General features: G+C 37.4%; 1 protein-coding gene across 7 annotated transcripts in view; it reads right to left on the bottom strand.

Annotated features, from left to right (window-relative positions):
• The window catches only part of PLCE1 (phospholipase C epsilon 1), a 322,319-nt gene that overhangs the window by 81,260 nt on the left and 217,434 nt on the right, over window positions 1-23,625 (bottom strand). For all 7 annotated transcript variants that reach the window (XR_011970818.1, XM_072625626.1, XM_072625644.1 and 4 more), the window contains 10 exons: window positions 20,601-21,276; window positions 16,403-16,585; window positions 12,337-12,454; window positions 11,502-11,658; window positions 8,380-8,502; window positions 8,157-8,293; window positions 5,145-5,383; window positions 4,107-4,168; window positions 3,845-4,010; window positions 838-945 (listed from right to left, as the gene is read on the bottom strand). Coding sequence is in view for 6 of the 7 variants with exons in the window: in XM_072625626.1 (XP_072481727.1) it covers window positions 838-945; window positions 3,845-4,010; window positions 4,107-4,168; window positions 5,145-5,383; window positions 8,157-8,293; window positions 8,380-8,502; window positions 11,502-11,658; window positions 12,337-12,454; window positions 16,403-16,585; window positions 20,601-21,276 (1,969 nt within the window). In the remaining variant the exon portion in view is untranslated. The remainder of the gene's footprint in view (window positions 1-837; window positions 946-3,844; window positions 4,011-4,106; window positions 4,169-5,144; window positions 5,384-8,156; window positions 8,294-8,379; window positions 8,503-11,501; window positions 11,659-12,336; window positions 12,455-16,402; window positions 16,586-20,600; window positions 21,277-23,625) is intronic.

Here is a 23,625-nt window from a genome sequence, read left to right as displayed (position 1 = left end):
AGCCAAGATTTGAATTTAGTGTGCCTCAAACTGCTCTCATCCATAAAATTAGGGGGCTGGACTAGATGACCCTAACGTTTCTTCCAAATCTAAATCTATGATCATTTATTATCCTCTGAAAATCAAGTGATAATTGCAACAAATTCTATTTATATACCAAAAGAAAGAATTATTATTTTTCTGAGTTCAACACGTCAACAAATATCTACTGAGTATCTACAATGTGCAAAGGCATTGTGCTAAAAGAGATATAAATACAATCCTTGTTCTCAGGGCACTCCCATGCTAGTTACAGAACTAGGAACTGCACATGTAAAAATACAAGAAAAGCATCTTAAGGTGGATAATTATTAATACAATGGAAAAGAAAACACATACTGTGGTCAGAGCCTTCACATTCAAAGGACGTCTACAAATTATCAACTATGTCTTATGGGTACATAATGTAACCTAATGTTCTACAAAACAAGTCTGCAAAGACATTACATGAACTACTCTAAAATCTTATATTTGAGGTCTATTAAAATGATGAGAAATCTTCTTGCGCATGATATGGTTATTTTACATATATGTATTTATTGAAGTCATCTTACCATACTGCCTGCCAAAGTCAGGTGCAATTCTTTTAATTCAATAGAAACCAGGATTCCTGATTCTTAAATGCTGGTACTTAAGAACAGAGGCTGCCATTTATATATAATTTTTAAATTGCAACAATGCTTTTATCTAATAAATAACCAAAGATGGTATTTTGTAGAGCCACCGCTATATTTAAAAATAGTGTAAATGGATGATATTTTTTGTGACTTCATTTGGAGATGATGATAAAGAATTTACCTTGAAGGGAATCTTGGTAGTGAGTGTATGTCCGTGATAAATAATTGGCATCCCATCATCACCATCCCAACAGTCTAATTCCACACTCCGACAGCCCTGCAAGAGGACCTGTAGGATTATAAAACCACAGGATTTAGCACTGGAAGGTATCTTCAGCATCACCCATTTTACAGAGAAGCAAACTAGTTCATGTGAGAACTTGAAATAAAAACTTACACCCAGCACATCACAGAATCACAGAATTTCAGAACTGAAAGGAAACTCATGAGTCCTTTGGCCCAATCCATTCCTGAACAAGATTCCCTCCTATACTTTGACATGCCTGACGATCAGTCACATCGCAGAATTAAAGATCTTCAAGGAATAGGAAGTGAATGCCTCTCAAGGCAGTTTACTCCACTTTTGTACACCACTAAGTGTTAGGAAGTTTTTCTGATAACGAGTTTAATTCTAGCTCTTTGCTCCTACCTACCCACTGCTTCTGGTTCTGCCCAGTGGGGCCCAATCAAACAACTTTAATCCATTCAAATCCTATTCAAACCCTTCCAGCCTTCAACTTCTTGAAGATGGTCTTAACTTGTCAAGCCCTAAGTTGGTCTCTTTTCCAGGGTAATACTTCCAGTTCCTTCAGCTGATCCTCACAGGACATGAATTCAAGGTTCTTGCTATCCTGAATTCTCTCTGAACACTCTCCAGCATATTAATGTCTTTCCTAAAATATGATGCCCAGAATCAAACACAGTACTTTGGAGGTAATCTATGTAGGTCAGGGAAGCTCTGACTCCCAGTATAGTGCAAGTCCTTATTAACTTTTTTTGGTTGCCCTATCACACTGTTGATTAAGATTGTGTTTTTAAATAATACATGATCTTTAGAGCTTAAATGCAATATTATATGTAAAGTATAGGACTTTATATTTAATTTGACCTGACTGGTTCACTTAAAGAATATGATAAATTGCATAATATATAAAATTAATCTCTTCAGCTAGTTAAGTAGCAGCAATGATTTTGGAGGGAGGATAATAGAAATGCCCAAAGCTACCTTCTTTGCCAGCCAATCCTGAAGAAGAATCTAGGACATGCACTTCAAGGATCTCCTCACAAAGTACAGCTCTTGTTGCAAATGCTTTGGCTACTATTCTGTGATTTGTTCAGGGGTACAACAACTTTCATACAAATGTATTTGCGACAGAACCTTTAAGATTTTTGACATCATGAAAAAATATCCCTAGCTTTTTGTTAGAGAATGAGCTTGTATTGAATGGGATGGCTGATCAATGTCAATGATGTCTCTTCCTATGTTAAGAAGTCTAATCCTGAGGCCAGAGTTGATGATCAGAGATATTGCAATGATGTTTGAAGTCCACATAAATCCTGCTTTTTGCTCTTCTATTTATTTCACCCAACAAAGCTCTTAAAAACTGACTAAGGCTACAGGACAGAGGCATTTCTTTCTTTTCCCTAGATCTAGAGCTAAGCATAGCCTTTGGAAATGGTAGGTCTGGAACACGTAGATCTGCCTGCCCTGAATCTGTGGTGGAGTGCTAGACACAGTACTCTCATTCTGTTTCTGGAACAGATTTTTATTGAGCACATACAAAGAACCAAAGCCCTGTGTGACTGGTGTTGCCCATTTTCCATTTTACTTTTACTAGGGGCAGGTAAGTGGGAAAGCAAAGAAATATAATTTAGTTAGGAGGCTAATCAAAGACAACCTTGAAAGAGCATTCTAGATCACTGACCTAAACATGTCTACTATAGAGGCCTAGCCTTTCATATGCAAACCAGTGCTACCTAGTAAAGGAATGACCCTTTCCTAAGGAACATAGTTGACACAACATGTCTCCCTTCAACCAGTGGTAGCTGAGCCCTGCCCAGGAGCAGGGCACACAGCAATCACAAATCAGGAATGTACTAAATGACCACCAACACTACCGGAGCAGGGTTTCTTTATGGACTTATCACAGTTACTTCACTAAGTACTACCTGTCTGAAGAGAACCCTCAATACATCCAAGAGAAGGAGGAAGAAGTAATAGCATAAATTAAAAATAGCAAGAGATAGTCACTTTATCTTATAGATGACAACCATCTGTACTACTACTAGGCTAAGGCTAAGTGGAATGCTGGCTTGCTTAATTAATTCATAGTATGGAGGTAACTTGTTTTCCATTGGTAATTGGGGGGTTGAACACCTAGGGCAAATGTCAGCATGTGGCCAGGCATTAGCTCAATGTCCTGGTGGCTACTACTACAGGCAAATGGAGATAGGGAACAGAATTGGACACATCAGCTCTGCTTTGGCATGTTAGGCCTTTTTTTTCCCTCTTTGACAATACAGTCTTTAATTTCATAAAGAAAGTTAATGGGGAAGTCAAGTTTGGAATATAGAATTTTATATTAGATGACTTAATGTGAATAGATCTTAGATCACAAATAATTTAAAACTAGAAGGAACTCTGGAGAGCACAAAGAAGCCAAGGTGAAGAGAGTTCCTGAAGGTCACACAGCAAGGTTAAGGAAGCAGACTCCTCTAGACAATCTTTTTTTCAAATCAGTTAATATAGTAATAGATTGTCTAACAAATTATAAGGCAAAACAAATAATATTCTTGGAATCATATTTTACTAAAGTTTCTTTTTCTATTTTGTCACTACAATATAATGATTTATTTAACATTTAGCTGAGCTATTAGATATTTTTCCCATGAGAAAGTCTAATTTTAGAAGGGTAGAGCAGACAAACTAGGATCTAAAAGCCATGAATCTAAAAGAAATGATCCCCCCCGCCTTTTTTAAAGAATAAAGCTCAAGTATAGATCAGGAAAAATACTGGAAACAACTGTGCACATAAGCAGTTTTCCCACACATGTTTTCCTAGACTTGACATGCAGTGGCTTAGGATATGCAACATGTTTAAAGAATCCAAGGTCAGGCTAAATGATCTTTGGTTTAGACAAACAAACAATCTCAATGAAGACCATGAATCAAATTAAATTCTGTATACCTGGCTATATAGCTCCACTGAGGACTCTCCTTTGAGCTGATGTCCTGTGAGGTATGTATTGTGTGAAGATTCAATATAATAATAGGAGAGTGGAAACTGCAATTCTTTAACATTCTCCAGTGATTCATCATTTTGCGAAGCAAAATTATCTTTATCCATCAGAAACCTATGTCAAAAAGTTACATTTTATCATGAATATTTAGTTAAATAAATTTCATGCAGCTAATAGATAAGAAGAAATAATCATTAAAAAATCAATTACCTGGAAAATCCTTCAAATGACATTAGACCCTGCTGACACATACTCACACCGGGCTCGAATTTCTGCAGGGGACATAAAAATCAAATAATTTGGAACAAGAAGAATAAGCGTAACGAATATCACATGTTCGGGTTTTTAAAGCTGCACTACATTCAAGGCGCAATTTTTAAACCAAGAACTTGAATTAGTTTTAAAAAATAAGTATTGTAAAATATAAGATTTTAATAAAAAAGAAAATAAATTTATATGTGTTGATCATATTAACACTCTACTTTAAAAAACCCTGAGAAGAATGAGATTATGTCTACAGAAATGAAAATTAAAATCAGAGTCTTTGAAAGATGTGATAACTCAATGCTTAGCCCTATTTTGATCTCTTCCCTTCACTCACACAGCTCCCCCCACAGTTCAGGTTCTTAGTTCTTTTTCACTACTGCATGTAGTAGCTCCTTAAATAAATAAGCATTGACTCACTGACTGATTTCAATCCCTGCATCACACTGCTGTATCTGACTGCTGACTGTCAATAATCAATGACAAAGACAGCTATGAGTCTGGACTGATCACACTGAGTTTAACTCAATCACATTATACAGAAGTGGGCATGTAGTCCCAAATATATTGTATACAAGACTGCTAATTTTGGATTCTTCCTGCTAATTTAATCTATGAGCTTTGGGATCTAATAGTTTCATAAATGGTTGAATTTTAATTTACTTTTAACCATGGACATGTACTTGTAAGACTCAATGGTTAAGATATTCTCTGGACCTATGGTCATTAAGTCAGATGCTTAGATTAGATGCTTTTATTAAGTGCCTACTATGTTTCAGGTATTGTGCTAAGGATAGATGAGACAAAGAAAGGTATGTTCCTATGTTTGATCTTTAAGAGGTCCTTTATTTTTCCCTCCAAGTTGCGTAACTTTGTAGAGAAGAACAGAAAGACAGGGTGAGAAATTCTCAAAAATCAAGCAAACAAACAAAAAACCTCTTAGACTCTAGTGAGTCAGGGGAAAAAAGGCTCAAGCACACATACCTGAATAATGCTGAGGATCTCATCATAAGTATAGTGTTCTCCTTGGCAATTCACTAAAAAGTCATTGAGCTGCAGTATGCCAACCCCACAGACTCCAAGCGTGGTACTTTCTATTCCAGAACCATTAGTCACAATACTAGCAGCAGCGATGGCATCAGATATCTGCCTTTGGTTGTCTGATAACTGTTGCTTATTCTTAATGAACAGGCCCAAATCAGACACATTCCTGGTTAACAAATCTAGAACAAAAATAACACATTAAAGCTGAAGAGAAATACCCAAGGAATTTCACAAAGCTGATATAGAAGATGAATTAATTCATAGATCATAGATTTAGAGCCGGAAAAGACCTCAGAAATCATTTCATATAAGCCTCTCATTGTAAAGATGAGGAAATGAGATTCAGAAAAGTTAAGTAATTGACTTTAGGTCACCAAGGCAAAAAATGAGAGAGGGTGATTTGGACCCAACTCACAGAATTATTAGACTAGAATATTTTTGTTTAGCTGGTTAACCAAACGAATGTAGTGTTAGTTCTCTAAAAATTCTATAAAAACTACAGGGCCTCTAATCTAAATTTTTCAATTTAATTAAACAAACCTTTATTAAATGCTTACTATATGCCAAGCCATGTGTAATAAAGGATAAACAAAGCAGAACAGCTCCTGGTCTTGAAAAACTTACATTCTATTGGGAGTGTCTTGCAAATACTTGGCCAGCAAGAAGTATGAGTCAGGAACTGAGTGTGAGAATCTGTTAGACTCTGGTATTCAGCAAAAAACACTGATATTTTTAAATATGTGGAGACTATCCCAAAATCAGTTCCTCTCACTTTCATAATTTATCCACCTTATAAAAATGAATGTACTTGATTAAAATGTAGTTATGCATATTTCACGAAATCATAGACTGTGGCAGATGCTTAATAAACTCTTGTTTGCTCCTTTCCTTTCTTTTGTGGTGCCTGAAGAGAGACCAAAGAAATCACCTGGCCCAAACTCATGTCCATCGACCAGATAGGCGAAGCTCCTCAAAGGAAATACAGACAAACCCAGCTTCCTTCATGCTTTTTAAATATTAAATATCAATGATTTAAGTTATTAGTAGCAAAGAACAAGCAAATTCAAGAGTGTGAGTTCTGCTTATAAACCTATTTTTAGTGAATCCTTTGTTTTAGGTGAGGCCATAATGGCTTTGGGTGCAGCAAGGGAGAGGTCATAACATTCCCATGCTGCTATAATACAAAAGGATTTCAGAGAAAAAGATTTGAGGGTCATAACAGATTGAAAATTAAATAACTCAGTAAGAACACTGGCCAAGTTAAAAAATCATGATGACTAGATGCATAAATAGCTGTATAATTTGTAGAAACTGTGAAGCAATTCTAATTTAGCAAAATAATATCTTCAATTTAGTATCTACACGTGGGTCTGAATACAATCCAAAGGATGTCACAGGATCACAAATTTAAAGCTGGAAGGGACCTTAAAAGGTCATCTGAACTTTGTGTCCATGCCTCAACTGCTTTTTTTATCTGGGAATGATATTTCAGTACCGCAGTCTACGTTCTCCCATTGGAGAATGCTTCCTGGGACTGCCATTGTGGGAAGGGGCTGAGGTTGGTTATGCCCCATTCCCTTCCTGCCTGGCTCTTTGAACTTTCACAACATGCCCCACATGGGCACTGAACCTCCCCCACCTCCCTGGCAGCGGACTTTTGTATATTATCTTCTCTTACTAAAATGCAACTTCCATGGGGTCAAGGATTGTCTTTCCTTTTGTTATATTTCTTTCCTCTGCCTGACAAGCACAGTCCTTGGCATACAGTGAGTATTCAATGAATGCTTGCTGCGTGTCATTGATGCCAAATCCTTACTTTTACAAATGAGGAAAGTGAGGAACAGGAAGATTATGTAACTGACTTACTACAGGTGACACAGCTAGTAAGTGTCTGAGGTGGGATCTGAACCCAAGTCTTCCTGACTCCAAGTCCAGTGTTCTATGATGAAGGGCTGACACAATGGTCCCTCAGAGGACCTTCTTAAAATAGGTTAAAAAAAGACTCAGCTATTAAGGGACAATACTGTATGCAAAGTGCTTTGTTATATGAGAGAGAGATACTATGAGGGAGGATGAAGGGGAAAGAATTTCTCACTATTTCCACTGAGATCACGACAAGGTGGCCCAGTGGGTAGAGACTAAGAATCTGTGGAGTCAGGAGGGACCTGTGTTTGAATCTCCCCTTGGACACTTACCAGCTATATGGCCTTGAGCAAGTCACATGAGTGCTTTCTGACTCCTTGCATCTGTAAAATAGGGAAAATAATGGCAGCTGCCTCACAGGGCCATTGTGAGGATGACATGACGTAATACAGGTAATTCTGCAAATCTTAAAGCACCATATAAATGCTGACTACTACTGCTACTGTCATTATGGGCAGGATTAGACTAGATACTAAGATCTTCCTGTGTTTATAGACTGACCTTTAAGGATTGTTTCATTTTTCTGGATCTGCATCCCAAAAGCCTTGTAGGTATTTAAAAAATGCTTGTTGACTGATGGGCTAATTGGTAGCAAGGGACAGACTAAATGACATTTAAGACCTTTGCTGCTGATTGTGTTATTCGTTAAACAACAGTGACATTTACAAGGCACTTCAGGACTTGCAAAGTGTGCGATGTCACATTTGAACCTCGCAGCAACCTTCTGAGGCAGTATTATTACTGAGGCAGTGATTCTCATTTTACAGATGAAGAAACTTAAGCAGAGCGACAGTAAGTGACACGGTCACGTGGCCTATAAGTGTTAGAAATGGGATTTGAATGATCTTCACTTCCAGCACAGCACTCCATATCACATTGTCTCTCTGAGTATTTAAATCCACATATGTCAACCATATCCTGAGAAAGAATGTCTGGTTTTTTCTATGAATTAATTTCTAAACTTAAAAATATTTTTAGGTAAGGATAAGCACTATTGTTTCAAAGGTATTTAAAAATATCAGAACCAACCCAAATCAGGCTGAAGGCCACTGGTATTTTCATCAATTCTCAGGTTCGTATAGAGTGGGACAGATTCAGAAGCTAATCGACTGCAGGGCACAGCGTAGACGTCAAACAGATCCTTGAGGTCCTTTCGACTTCGTACACTGATAATAAGAATAATAAATGTTTTGTAATTAGTATCATTTAAGAACTTTGAGGTGAAAAGAGAGAAAAACAAGTTATATCCTACCTGAATGACTTGAACAGCTCTACAAATTCAACAAAACTCATGTTACTATCCGAAACCATGAAATTCTGGAATCCCTTCAGTCCACCTTTAACTCGGCCATGCCAACTACTGCTGCTCCATGTACTAGAATAAAGAAATTATTCTAATTATATAAAACATGGGTGTTGTCATTTTTAGCACAGACCATCTTTTAAAAAGTTATTTTTTGACATCCACATCCAGAGAAAGAACCATAGAATCAGAACACAGAATGAAGGAGACTATTTTCTCTTGTGTTATGTTCTGTTTTTTTCTCATGGTTTCTTCTATTCGCTTTAATTATTTGATGCAACATGACTAATGTGAAAATGTATTTAATAAGAATTTATGAATAGAACCCATATAAGATTGCACGCTGTCTTGGGGACAAAGGGAGAGAAAATTTAAAACTTATGGAAGTAATTGTTGAAAACTGAAAACAAATAAATTAATAAAAAATAGTATTGAAAAGCTATATATAAAATAAAAATGAGGCACTGGAAAAAAGTCTTATTTTTATTGATGCCTCTTAAATTTTCATCACACTAAAAAAAGCAATTTGGCAAAACTAGCTAACATTTTATTTTGTTTATAATGCAATCATTCACACCCATAGTCCCTTACCTCTATAATGAAGGGAGTGAGATACGCTTTCTCAACTCCTCTTCAGGGCCAAACTTGGTCATTATAACTTACAGAGCATTCAAGTTTTGGGGGAACCTTTCTGTTTATAAATAGTCACTATGCATCTCATTTCTTGTTTCTGCTCATTTCAATCCCCACCACTTCCTCGTTATTCCTTATGGCTCAGTAACAGTGTGTTACACTCACAGAGCACAATCTGACCACTATGCAAAGCATGGGTCCCGATGTTATTTATCCTGTTCTATTTTATCACAAAAAGTTCTGTTACAAATATTTTGGCGTATGTGAGATAATTCCTTCCATCTTTGACCTAGTATGTTTCTTTAATCACAGAGTAGGAACTTAATACATTTGCTGAACTGAATTAAACATTCTTACTATAGTTTCTGATAACATTAATTAACAAAATCTTTCTTCATGTTAGCTCTAAGAGCTGTGATACTATAAAACACATGGGTTGTCTGAATTAGCCAAAACTTAAAAAAAACCAAACTGCTCAGATATCATATCTGCCTTTTTACAACTTCTACTCACTGCTTCTGGTTGTGTCCCTGGGGGTCCTAAAGAAGAAAAACGCTCTCTTTCCCACAGTTACCTTTTAAATACTTGAAAACAGCCATCATGTCCCCCACTCCCGGGTCTTTTCTTTTTATCATGCTAAGTGTTTCTAGTTCTTTCAACCAGTCGTCCTATGGCATGAACTCAGGGCCCCTCCTGACCCTGGCTGCCCTCCTTTGAATGCTCTCCAGTCTATCAATGTCATTCTTAAATGTGTTACCTCAAACTGAACTCAATATTCCACACATATGTGGCTCTCCTAGTCACCCAGCTGACACATCAATGTCTCCTAGCGGCAAAACAAGGTAATTTCATGCACAAATGGCAAAGGTGAAAACAGATGAATGCACAGAGCATGCTCAGTCAGCTTTACCACAATCTACCTTATTAGGATTTAGAGTTGGGAATGTAGAAATCATCCAGTCCAGTTATCTCATTTTATAACTGAGGAAACACAGGTCTAACTATGAAGTAACTTGCCCAAGCTTATACGATGAATAGTAACTTACATTTAAGTAATGCTCTAAAGGTTTGCCAAACGCTTGTGATACATTACTTCACTTTAGCCTTTGAAGCAGCCTGTGATGCCACTGTTATCCTCATTTTAAAGACAAAGGACTAACGCTCAGAGAAGCTAAATGGGTTGCCCAATAGTTAATAAGAGTCTTTATATTCTATGCTGCATTGTTATAATGTTTTCAGAAACATGTTGTGTCCTCACTCAGAGAGAGAAATATGGAAGTCACTCACATATTGTAGCAGATCATGTTTGTGTATGTGTATGTGTTTGTGTATCATGTTCTGATTTGTTATACGATTTCTTTCATTCATCTTAGTCTGACTACATAGCATGACTATAGTGAAAATATACTCAATAGGAAAGTATATGTAGAATCTATACAGAATTGTATGCAGTCGTGGGGAGGGAGGGGGGTAGTGGGGAGTAGGTGGGGAGGGATAAAATCGCAATTGTATGGCAGTGATTGTTAAACATTACAAAATAAAAAAAAAAAAATGGAAGAAAAAAAAAAAAAAACAAAAAAACATGTTGTGTCCTAAAAGCAGGGTTTGCTGATGTTGCCTTTATATATATATTAACTGATTTGATTACTAAAAATATTGAAAACTGATGCCCAATTGATTTAAAAAGTCATGATATATGTGTGTGTGTGTGTGTGAGCGTGCGCACATATATGTGAAATCAAATGAAATGGTACTGCATCAAGAGTTTGAATCATAGGTTGGAAGTCAAATCAGATGATGTGAATTTTGCTGTCACTTACCAGAATTCCTTTCTCAATAATGATTACCTTATAGGCAGCATTAGAACTTCGGGCCCAGAGTTCCCCAACCAGCAGATTTCAAAGTCTTAGCTGGTAAGTCTCCAGGCTGTTTACAGCTGCCTTGCTCTCTCTTTTTAGTTTTAGGAGGTTTTGGCCTAGAAGGTGAAGGTCCTCAAACTCGGAATTACAATGCTCTTTCCATTTCACCACTCAACATCCTAGTCATGCAAATTATACCCCCAGCTATGAGCAAAGTATTACATTCACTATTCCTGTAATATGTCTATAAGTAATTGTATTAAATGATTTACAGAACTTACATGGTTTATTTTGCATTATGAAATTAGAGACCTGGTTTATCTCTGCTATCAGATCGCTATTTCTCTCTACTATAAAAGTAGCTCTAAAATGTGATTCCTTGGAAATACAGAAGAATACACACTTAGGAAAATCAGAATGTTTTTTCTGAATGAAATAAATTAATGGCACAAAGGTAACTAATTTTTAAATTAGTGAGATGAATTTCTATAGGGCCATCTGAAAAAGAGCACTCTAAAGAATAAAAATATACAACTAAAAGATAATAATGATTCTATTTTACACAAAAATTTGTCCTACTTAGGCTGACTCTTGCTTGAAGGTGACAGTACGGGTGAGGAGAGTGGTCTGACTGGTGAAGGTGCTCCAGCAGCTAAGTTAGGAGATCCAGCTGTAGTCAAAGAATGGGTTCTTCTGGAGGGCAGATTATTAGAAGGACTAATGATAACACTCTGATCTATAAAAGTATAAGAGGGAAAATAAACATTGTCACAGATTACATATTTCCTTAATATTTGTTTTGCAATAACCTCATGACAACAAGTATGAAAGCTGAATCCCTTTTAAAGGTTGTCTTTATGTTAGGATCAACTGTCGAGTAATGTTCTTGCCACTAGGAAATAAGAAATACAGGTAAAGGGGTATAGAAAGTTATCTGGCCCTACAGGACAAAAGAGAAGACAGAGACAAGGGCAGAGAGGGATGATAGAAAAGAGAGCAGATTGGGCATAGGGGCAATTAGAATGCTTGGTGTTTGGGGGGGGAGGGGATAAAAGGGGAGAAAATTTGTAACCCAAAATTTTGTTAAAATGAATGTTAAAAGTTAAATAAATAAATTTAAAAAAAAAGGTTGTCTTTAAACTTAAATATGCTTAAAAAATGAAACCAAGATTTTTGACAAGTGTCCTGTATCATCAAAAGATCATTTTCTATGTTCAAGAAAGGGAAGATAATGTAAGTTAACATGTAAAATACATCATACAGATAAGAAAACTTGGGCTGTTTTAGTAAGGCAAAGTACTTTACCAGCAGTTCTTAAGGCATCATAATCATAATACAAAGCAAAATTCCTAATTATTATAAAATTTAAGAACCAGCTAAGACCTAGATTTAGAATATGAAAACATCACTCTACCTGCTTCTTCTTGCTCATTAAGGTCTTGAGGATCTGAGCCGCTGCGGCCACGACACTCCTTATATGTTTTTGCCTTTCGTATGGCCATCTCATCATCAGTAGCCTCTCCACTTTCACCCTGGAAACAGAATACAGAACTTTTCTGTTCCTTTTTCTTGGAATCATGCCTGATCTATCCCAGATGCTTATCTCCTTCCTGCATTATGGCAACCTCTTCCTTACTGGACTCCCCAGTGTTAGTGGCCTGAAACTCAGGCCACCACCAGCATCTTCATCATGGCTTTCCATGGTCTCTGCTTTAAACGTGGATTTTTCATTGCTTAAGAAGAGGCTAAAGATCCTTAACTTGTGTTTCAAAAAATTTCCTTGAGACATTCTGCATTATCCTCATGAACAGGGGCTGAATGTGGAGTCAGAAGATGACTTGGGTTCAATTCTTGCTGTGGTCTTACTGTTTGTATGACTTTGGGTAAGTCCCTTAACCTGCCTGCCTGGTCTCAGTTTTCCCATCTGAAATGAAGAGGACTGGAATAGATAGATGATCTCTGTGATCCTGTGATCCCTGGCATTATAGTTATTTGAATACTTTTCTTCTCCCACTATCCACTCATTTGTAAACTTGAGTTAAATGTTTGTTTAATGAGAGTAATGTTTGTGTTCTCAAGTGAGTTTGCCTCCTTGTACATGGTATGTGCTTAATAAACGTTTAATAAATTGAAGTGAATTTCCAAAAGAAGAAATGTTATATATATGGAGGTTAATTTCTTGGGTTAGACTGTAACATCTTATAAAACACTACATTGCAACTATATTATTAGATAGACTTCTGTCATCTCCATGAGAATGTAACTGATTTATGAGACTGTTTCTAAGAGAAACTATATTAAGAGTCAGATATTAGGATTCTACAAATGTTTCTTTTTTTTTTCCTATCCCCAAATGTACACTGGGGTTAAAGGGAATCTCAAAAACATGGTATGCCTAGAGGAAAAATAAGTATGCTGCTTGATCTGCATTGCCATTTTCAGACATCTTTTCCCATCTTCACTCAACAGCTTTTCCTCCCCTAAGTTTCACTCAATCCAGACAGATCATTCTTTCAAAATTCTGCTGGCGATTCCATGAGTTCCCAGCATTCTTCCTTATTTCTTGAGGAGTTCAATATCTGCTTTCCCCCCCACACTGCAAAGGGGGTAGAGAGGAGGTACATTTTTGCAACTCTTTTCCCATCTACCTCCAGCAAAATACCTCTAAAATGATTCTTTTTCTATCTCTAAATCTTCTCTCTCCCTATTTTCTGTTTCCTGGTTTGTCATACAATGAAATATAAAATCTTCCCCATCTTTAAAAAGCCCAAAGCATACCACACCTTTCCTGCAATCTATTGTCTAACACCTCCATTTCTCAGTCAAATTCCTAAAAAAACTGTCTGTACTTGATGCCTCCCTTTTAATCCTCTTATTCTCTTCCCCTTGACAATGTGGCTTCTGACCTTTTTATATGACTAAACCTGATGGCTTTTTCTCAGTCCTCATGCTGGACAACTTTGTAGCCTTTGATATGGCTGACAGTCCCTGCCTCCTGGTTCTTCTTTTTCCTACGAGCTTTTTCAGGACAGCGTTGGTTGTATTCCTACTTGATCTCATGATTCCTTCCTTTGCTGGAACATTATTCTTATCATACCCACGGTTAGTGAGTATCAAACCCAAAGTTCTGGCCGAGGGCCTTCTTTTCTGTTGCTACACTTTCAGTGACTTTCCATCAGCTAATATAAGTTTAATCATCATCTCTCTACAGATGAATCTCAGATATACATATCCAACTTTAGTCTCTCTCCTGAGCTCCAGTTAACTCTTTTGAGTTGACTAACTCCTTACTGGACACTTCAAAGAAGGCCCAAAGACAAACTCATCAAACTCATCATATCCAAAACTATTTTCCCCTTAAAACACACCTATCTTCTAATTGGGGTACTTTAATTCTTCTAGGCCTTAGCATTCCCAACCTCAGCATGCTCCTCAATTCCTTATTCTCACTCTCTCAGCGGATATGTAGATACTCAATGAGTTGCCAGATTTTGTTGGTTTTTTACCTCCACAGCATCTCTTGCACCTGTCCCAGTCTCCCTATTCAAGCACCACTATAGTTTGGGCCCTCACTTCTCACCCGTACTGCTGTAATGACCTCCTAATTGGTCTCTTTGTCTTTACTTTCTCCACATGCTAACCTATCTTCTGTATGTTGGTCAGAATGATTTTTGTAAAGCATGGGTCTAACTATGACACCCCTCCCCCTCCCCCAATAAATTGCAAAGGCTCCACATTATTTCTAGGATAAAATATAGCGCCTCAGTGTGGTGTTGAACACCTCCACAGCTGGCCCCCAACTACCTTCACAGTTTTATTATACATTCTTCTAGGTATAGTGGTCTTCTTGCTGCTTCTTGCACTGGAGACTCCATTTCCAGTTTCGGTGGCTTTACACTGGCTAGCCCCCATCTCTAGAAAGCACTTCTTTAACCACACCTCTCAAAACCCCTAGTTTCCTCTTAGGTGCAGCTCAGGTAGGACCTCTCACAAGAATTCTATTTTGATAATCCTCCCCACTTGCTAGTGTACTTCCTGCCAAACTACAATGTTTTCGTTTTTTAATGTTTTGTAAATATTGCCACCTAGTAGATGCTTAATATGATTGACTGATAAATACAACTAATAAAAGCTAACATCATAGCTAATAAGAGCTACAAGTTTGCAAAGGGCTTTACGTATATTATTTAGCTTGCTACTCATTTAATTTACTGATCAGTTGCCAAATCTTGCTGATTCTACCTCAAAAATATCTTATATCCACTCCTTTCTCTCCACTTAAATGGTTGCTACCCTATCCAAACCCTCTTCACTCTCAATCAAGAACAAGCATCTATTAAGTGCCTACTATATGCCAGGCATTGTGCTAAGTGCTGGTGATACAAAGAAAGGCAAAAACAGTCCCTGCTTTCAAGATGCTCACATTCTAATGAGAGATATACCATGCAAATAACTATTTATATATGTATATGTATATATCTATATCTATTTTTCTATCTATCTATCTAGTAGGAGGTAACTTAGAGAGAAGATATTAGCACTGATGGTAGATGCTAGCAGAGACAGTCTCTTGGAGAAAGTGGGATTTGAACTGATTACTGAAGGAAAACTAAGTATTAAGATTCAAAGCTTCAAAAACTAAGTATTTGAGAACAAAGGAAAATTAAGACAGGAGAGGAAGGAGAGAATTCCAGGCATGGGAGACAGTCATTGAAATGGCAAAATCCAGAGATGGAGCACTGTACTATGTGAGGGGCCAAGTTGTCAAGGGCTTTAAAAGCCAAAAGATTTTGTATTTGTATTTGAACCTGGAGGTAAGAGGTAGCTACTAATACAACCAAGTAGGAAAGGAACATGGTCAGACTCATGCCTTAAGAAGATCACTCTGACTAGGATTGTTGTAAAAGCCTCATTATTCATACTCCTGCCTTTTCTCCTTTCCTATCCACCTTCACACAGCTTCCAAACTGATACTCTAATATTACAGGTCAGATTATGTTACTCTCCTTAAGAAGCTTTCATCGATTTCTTATTCTTGTTAGGATCAAATACCAATTCCCCTTTGACAATCTGCTTCCCATGTGTTTTTCTGGCTTAATACACATTATTCTTTTTCAAATGCTCTGTACTCTAGTCCAACTAGTATGCTTGCTGTTTCCCTTACATGTCAAGCTGACCCCCACAGTGAATTTCACTCCTTCCTCATCTTATCTTACAGAATCCCTCAACACAAATGCCACCTCCTATAGGAAATGAATGAAATATTTCTTGCACCTTATAGTCTCCACCACATAATTTAGTAGTTTTAAAAGTTTGTACTGAAATTTTTTCTCTCCAACTAAGTTATAATTTATAAGGAGAAGGCAGAGAGCATGTTCTCTTCTCCTTTCATATCCCCCACGGCAGCTGGCTTGGTGCACATTACAGTTGTTCACTAAGCATGCACTGATGTGAAATATGATCAAGTGTCCAACTCTTACCCTCATAAGGATTTTTTTCTTTTTCTTATTTGCACTTATCCCAAGGGTGTTGTTCCTTTGGACAACAGACTTCTCCACACTTTTAGACAGTGTTGCCGGGCTTGTATTTCTTGTAGTCCAACGTCTGCCACCAAACAGTTCAATAGCATGAGCCAAAGTTGGACCTTCAAATCTTCCATCCTCCTACACAGAACAACATGGTTACAAATACAACACTGAATGTGACACAACTGAGAAGCTCCTCAGAAAGAAGGACATTAAAGCTATACCATCTTCCACTACTGAGTTCCCTGTTTTCTTTTTCTGTCACCACTTGCCCTTACCCGTTCTCAACCCTAGATTACTCCCACACTCTACCTCCTCCACTTCTCCTCACAGACGTCTAAAAAGAGCTAGAAAATGTTACAACTGCACTCAGTGGATGCACTACAAATTTAGGTTATTTAATCTCATTTGGGCCTTCACTGCAGCAAGGTAATCCTTGTACTCCAAATCCATTCTCTAGCCCCTTCTTGACAACAGTCTTTCCACAGCTCCTTTTCTCTACTGAAATCTTTTCCCACTCTCATAGTTGAAGACCTTGTCTCCTACTTTGATGAGAAAACAGAGGGCATTCACCATGACCTCCCTCTTTCCCCTCATCTTCATCCACTGCCTCTTGCCATTATACCTCATTAGCTTCTCCTTTATTCCAAACTTTGGTGAAAGCCAAGGCCAAACCTTCTACATGTGCCCTTGATCCCATTCCCCCTTGTCTTTTTCAGTAGATTTCCCCACTATTATCCCAACCTCTCTCCCCTTCCTGTAATTTTCAATTTCTTCTCAATTTTAGTGTATAAAAACATATTTAAGTCTCCTCTCGACTCCATCTTGAAAAATTCCCTTACAAGGCTCTATCTTTGTCATCTATTATCCTATACTTTTTCTCTCTCTTGCAGCCAAACTTCTGGAAAAACCTCTCTGTGCCAGGTGCTTTCTCTTCCTCTCTGCTAAGTCTTCTATTGTGTGGCTTCCAATCTCACATTAGGAACTGACCTTTCCAAAGTTACCAGTTATTTCTTAATTGCCAAACAATGATCTTTTCTAGACCAACTACTAGCTTTCACTCTTCCTCACTAATTATCTTTCAATTAACTAGCTTACATTCAGTCAAGTCAATAAACATTTATTAATGCCTACTACAAGCCAGGTAATACACTAAACACTGGGGAGACATAAAATTATCTTTGCCTTCAACGAGCTCACAATCTAATGGATTCTTTGAGTATTTATTCTGGTGTAATTATATATACACTTACGCGTGCGCACACACACCATCTCCCTCATTGGAAGCAAAGACTGCTTCATGTATTGTCTTTGCGTCCCCAGGGACTATCACGGTACACATAGCGAGTACTGACTTCCCAGCACCATCTGACACTGCTGACTGCTGGTATCTCCTTCAACCTGTATGTTGGCTTATATATCTGACCATTACTTCTCTGTCTACTTTGATGAATCATAATCTAAAACATGCCCCTTAGGTGTACTCCAACAGGCCTTGTCTTGGGCCTGTTCCCTTTCTGCCTTATGATTTATTGTCAACATTATTTCCCAAGGATTTAATTATCCTCTTTATGCATCTATGTCGAGCACCAGTTTTTCTTCAAGGCTTTAGTCTGGCATTACCAACTGCCTATTGGACTCACAATGGATGTGCCATAATAACTTAAGCTCAACAAATCTAAAACATAACTTACCTTTCTCTTCAGATCAATGGCTTTTCAGAATTTCCCCATTTTGTTGAGGGTAATACTACTGTTCTAGTCATTTAAGTTTGAAACCTCAGTGCCATCCTCAGGTCTGGATTCTTATTCACCCCACATAGGCATTTAGTTGCCAAATCTGTAATTTCTGCTCCCCAGCCTCCCTAACAGTTGTTTCCATGTCTTTGGTCATATAACTGTCATTCTAGTTAAAGACTTCCTTTCCTCTGGTCGAGGCTACTGCAATAGCTTCCTAATGGGTCTTGCCTCAGATCTTTCCTCCTTTCAATCTATCATCTGTATAGCTGCCAAAGGGTCATTCCTAAAGTACAGGTCTGACCACAGGAATCCCCTACCCACTAAACTTCAGTGGCTCACTATTAATAACCTTTAGGATCAAATATAAATTTTTCTATTTGACATATAAGGCCTTCTTCACAAACTGCCCTCAAACCACCTTTCCAGTGTTATTGTACCTTATTCCACTCCATACACACAATGGTCTAAACAGGGCATCTTATTGTTTCTCCCATGTGGTATTTCCTCTCCTGCATCTATGGGAAGGACTCACCTCCATTTGTCAGGTTTAGTTCAAGCCCTACCTTCCACATGAAGTTTAGCTGGTAGGTTCCCTCCACCTCCACTCTCCATCACATTGTATCTATTTTGTACACATCTATATGTTATCTCCCTCCAATTAGTTTGTTGAGGCTGGGGACCATTTTTGACTATTATCTTATAATTCTCAGTACCTACAATAATATTTGGCACACAGGACTTGTTTAATAATGTTATACAAAAATATGGTGGCTTAATTTTTTAAATTGCATCTTCACTCTCCGGCTGAAGGAATTTTTCTGTGATCTAATTAATACAACCATATTTAGTTTAAAATTAGATACAAATATGGCCAGGATTTGCTTAGTTTGGTGAGATATTGCCCACAACATTCCATTATACAATGAAGCACATAGATTGACCTTGAGTATAACCTGAATTTTTTCAAAATTTAGGATTTAACTTTTCTTCATTCTTCAGCCCTCACCCTGTTATTACCACTAGCTAGTATGATAAAATAGCCATTCCTAAAAAAGTTAATCCTAATTAGGATTAATGAGTTATCCAAAAACTAATAGGCCAGGGAAAACTGACAGCTACAACTACTGAGAATCCTGGGTTCAAATCCCCACTCTGAGTTTCAAGGCTTCTGAGGACCCTTCCAGTTTGACATTTGTGATTCTAGGAGGAATTTTTTTTTTTTGGGGGGGAATACACATAAATACAGGCATACCTCAGAGACATCGTGGGTTCCATTCCAGACCACCACAATAAAGTAAATATCGCAATAAAGTTAGAATTTTTTTTGGTTTCCCAGTGCAAATGAAAGTTATATTTACAGTAGACTCTAGTTGGTTAAGTGTGCAATAGTATTTTTGTCTAAAAAAGGTACATACTTTAGTTAAAAAAAAAGTTGTTGCTAAAAAATGTTAACCATCATCTGAGCCTTCAGAGTCATAACCTTTTAACTGATGGAAGGTCTTGCCTCGATGCTGCTGGCTGACTGATCAGGGTGGTAGTTGCTGAAGGCTGAGGTGGCTGTGGCAACTTCTTAAAATAAGACAATGCGATTTGCCACAAGATCGACTCTTCATGACACTTGAATACGTAAAGGCCAATTTAGGATTATTAATTGGCCTAATTTCAATATTGCTGTGCCTCAGAGAACTGGAAGGCCAGAGGAGACACAGAAAGACTGAGGAATGGACAGTTGGTGGAGTAGGCAGAACACATACAGCATTTATCAATTAAGTTTGCCATCTTATGTGGGTACAGTTCATGGTACACTAAAACAATTGTAATAGTAACATCAAAGATCACTGATCACAGATTACCATAACAAATACAATAATAATGAAAACATTTGAAATACTGTGAGAATTACCAAAATATTACACAGACATAAAATGAGCACAGGTTGTTGGGAAAATGGTACTGATAGACTTGCTCAATGCAGGATTGCCACAAACCTTGAGTTTGTAAAAATTGTAATATCTGTGAAGTGCAATAAAGTAAAGTACATTAAAACGACGCATGCCTCTATAAACATACGCACATACACAGGTATCCATATGTACGCGTGTATACGTGTATGTATAATATGGTCTCCAATTTTAGATTTTTTTAACCTTAAAAACTTAATATCTACAGAATATTAAGTGATTTTTCTAAAGTTACACAGGCTGTTAGGGGACTGTACGAGCATCTGACAATCCAGCTCTAACGTTGCCAATGTATGTTTAGTCACTAACACATACTGACATTTCACTAATTACAAAGTTTTGCAGCTAAAATTGCAATTAAGTAAAATTCTGATTGTTTATCTTTCTCTGCATAGGTATCAATAATGTAGAGGGAGACGTACCATTAATGGAAGGTAATACTAAATGTCTTACCTGATAGAGGCTGACATATTGCTTCCTTAGCCACTGTTGTCGCTGGTCAGGAAATTTCCTCATTTTTCTTACAGCTTTTGTTAATTCTAATAATCCATCATATAACATTTTAGCAGTGTGCTTTGGTGCCACAAAGTGTAATAATCTATTATCAGTAGTTTGAAGCCCATAAAGCAGTGTCACACTATTCTCTAAGAGGGACATGTTACTGAGTTTATTTTGAACACACACAGTGTGCATATCGATGCCAGGATGTCCCATGTACACAGCCTTGACTGAAAACAAATCCAAGAAACCTTCCACCAATCCGTTTAATCCAGTATTACCAAGTGACTGAAGTTTGCAAGGCTCAGCTATGTTTCCTGTGATGCCTAATTTGGCTTTAGCACTGGCTAGTGAGGCAGTTGTAGGCTTTATCCAGGTCAAAGTACTATTATCAGGCTGAAGTCGAAGAAAACAGCGTGCGGACAGATGTGCATCCTGGTCATAGTGAATGACGGTGGCTCCTTGGAGTATGAACTGGTGGACATCAGCTCTAATAGACAACACATACCAGGGAATGAGCTCTGTTCCATGGTTGAATGCTTTCTGCTCTTCTTCCGTTCCATGGAAATCCCATTCTTTTGCCTGCTCAAAAATATCACTTTCTGAATCAGACAGCTCTCCAATTATGAATCTATATTGGAAGTGAGATCACAAAAATTACCAGTGATTAGCTCTATAGTCTAATGATTATAAGATGAAATGAATACAGTACAAGGCTAACATAACAACATTACACTTCTTATTTAACTATGGATTCCAAATCAGTAGAGAAATAGAGTGGCTTCTGGAAATATAAAATATAGAAGTTATTTAATTGGTTTTAACTATATCCTCAATAATTTGTGATAGTATAGATATCTAAAGTGGAATTTCTAGGTCTTTTAAGTGACAAATACATAATTATGATTGAGCTAAAATGATAAAAAAATTAAAATGATTTCTCACATGTACCCAGAAGAATCTTTTTCAATAATTAATTATAACTAGTTCAAAGATATAAAATTATAAAAATATGAAATTTTGTTGTGTAAAATTGATAAGATCCTAATTTTCATTCTGGTAAGAATTAATCAAGGTAAAGAGTAAGCATACCCACTATTAAAAAGGAGAGAAAGGAGAGAATGAAATGATATTATTTAAGTTTTTGACATATGGAAGTAGTAGAAGGACCCTGAAATGGCAAGGAAATATTCTTTGCATGGGGGTTGGGGTTTGGGGGTGGGGACAGGAAAAAGCGAATTGGGAAAAGGAGCAGAGAAAATGATTGGTGGAGCTTTAGCAGGGTTTATGGTTAATGTACTAGGAATGAAGGAAGTATTGAGATTGGGATGTAAAGAATAAGGGATTCTAGGGGAGGGGCTCATTAATCACTGAAGCAACTCAGTATAGAATCAAAACTAGGTATAGAGGTTAGCGAAACTATTTAGTATATTATAGGAGAGGTGAATTTCATAATGACTGGGGAAGATTCTACACATTAGAGACTTGTTTTCAGGGAGAACACTATGTTTTCTGAAAAGCCAAGGTAAACAAGCTAGGGTACTTGATCCTGGGGCAACCAATTCTTTACATAGCCCTAATCACCAAAAGTAAGTTTAATCATCTGAGTTATATGAGATGAGGAGGAGGAGAAAAGAGAGAGCTCTTGGTAAGAGTTAAATTTTCAATGAAATAGGACGCAAGGTTCTCAGCTGAGAGGGTGGGGAAAGAGGGAGCCATGGGAGGTTTAAGGAGAGATGAAAAGGTTTGGAAAATCACTGTGGTGAGTGGTTTAGTGAATCAATTATGGAAGGCCTTACTACTGTGAGGGCCCAGATGAGATGACGTAAAAATCTCATCCTTGTGTATTAACAAATTTATAGCGGCCCCAGGCAGCACAGCTCTGTGGTTTTCTCCAGCTTCTTTCAGTACCACATGAATAGGAGTGAAAGCAGAGGGTGATGAGAGTAGTCTAAGCTTAGCTGGGGTTTGGAAGGGCAGATTTTCAGTAGGATAAAGGGGCAGGAAACTTGAGAAAAGAGAACAGCATGGAACTGAGCTAACTTAACAAGGGGTTAAGATGGGGTAGGGAAAAGAATGAAGTCAGTACAGGGGCAAATGAGGAAAGCAAGTGTGAAAAGATGTAGATGAACTGACATAGAGTGAAGTGAGCAGAACCAAGGAAACAATCCACACAGTGACTACAACAATAGAAACACAAAGAACTTTGTGGTAGACTTGTTTCCATCATTCTCAATACTGTTTAGTCCTTTTTCAGTTTACTACGATTCAGTCAGGGTTAGGCTGCCGTGAAGAAACAAGAATCTAAGCAGGTGAAGGCAGTCATCTTGCTTATAGCTCTGAAGTGGAAGGGGATGCTTGCCCTCCCACCCTGAACATGCTCAAACAGCACTTCCTGCAGAGCATAAAAATCATGAGATAAACAACAGTGTCAATAAATTCTGATGATTAAATAAATTTGAATTATTACTGTTAATTTTTTTTCACGAAAGGAAATTGTGTTTTCCACATTCTATATTCAATTTGAGTTTTCAGCTAAATACATTTTGCAAAGAGAAATTACGAGCATGAAATAAATGTCTAGAAAAGACAAACGACGAGCCTTTTCTGTAGCCCAATTCTGCTGCTCAGTGGTGTGTAAATGGCATAAATAACGTAAATGTCTTCTTTAACGTCAGCTTTTATTTTAAAATTCAAAAGAAACCAATCCCAGATGTTAATAATTCCATTAAAAAGCATTCTTCTAGGGACCAAAGCCTATTGCCTAAAACAAGACTGACAATCACATCTAATTGAATACATTCATTTCAAACAGGAAACTAGTAGTTTCCCTTTTTTAAATGATTCCTTATTGAATTTCTGACGCAGGGAGCCTGATTCTTTTGGGAAGAAAGTGCTCTGCAGTTTTACATACTAAGAGACGGAAGTTCTTTAGGAGACTCAACCAGAAGCCTAGGAAGCTATTTACCAGTTACAAGGT

This window comes from Notamacropus eugenii, chromosome 1 (genome assembly GCF_028372415.1).
Source record: "Notamacropus eugenii isolate mMacEug1 chromosome 1, mMacEug1.pri_v2, whole genome shotgun sequence".
NCBI classification, from domain to species: Eukaryota; Metazoa; Chordata; class Mammalia; order Diprotodontia; family Macropodidae; genus Notamacropus; species Notamacropus eugenii.
This window is presented reverse-complemented; position numbering and strand designations above follow the sequence as displayed.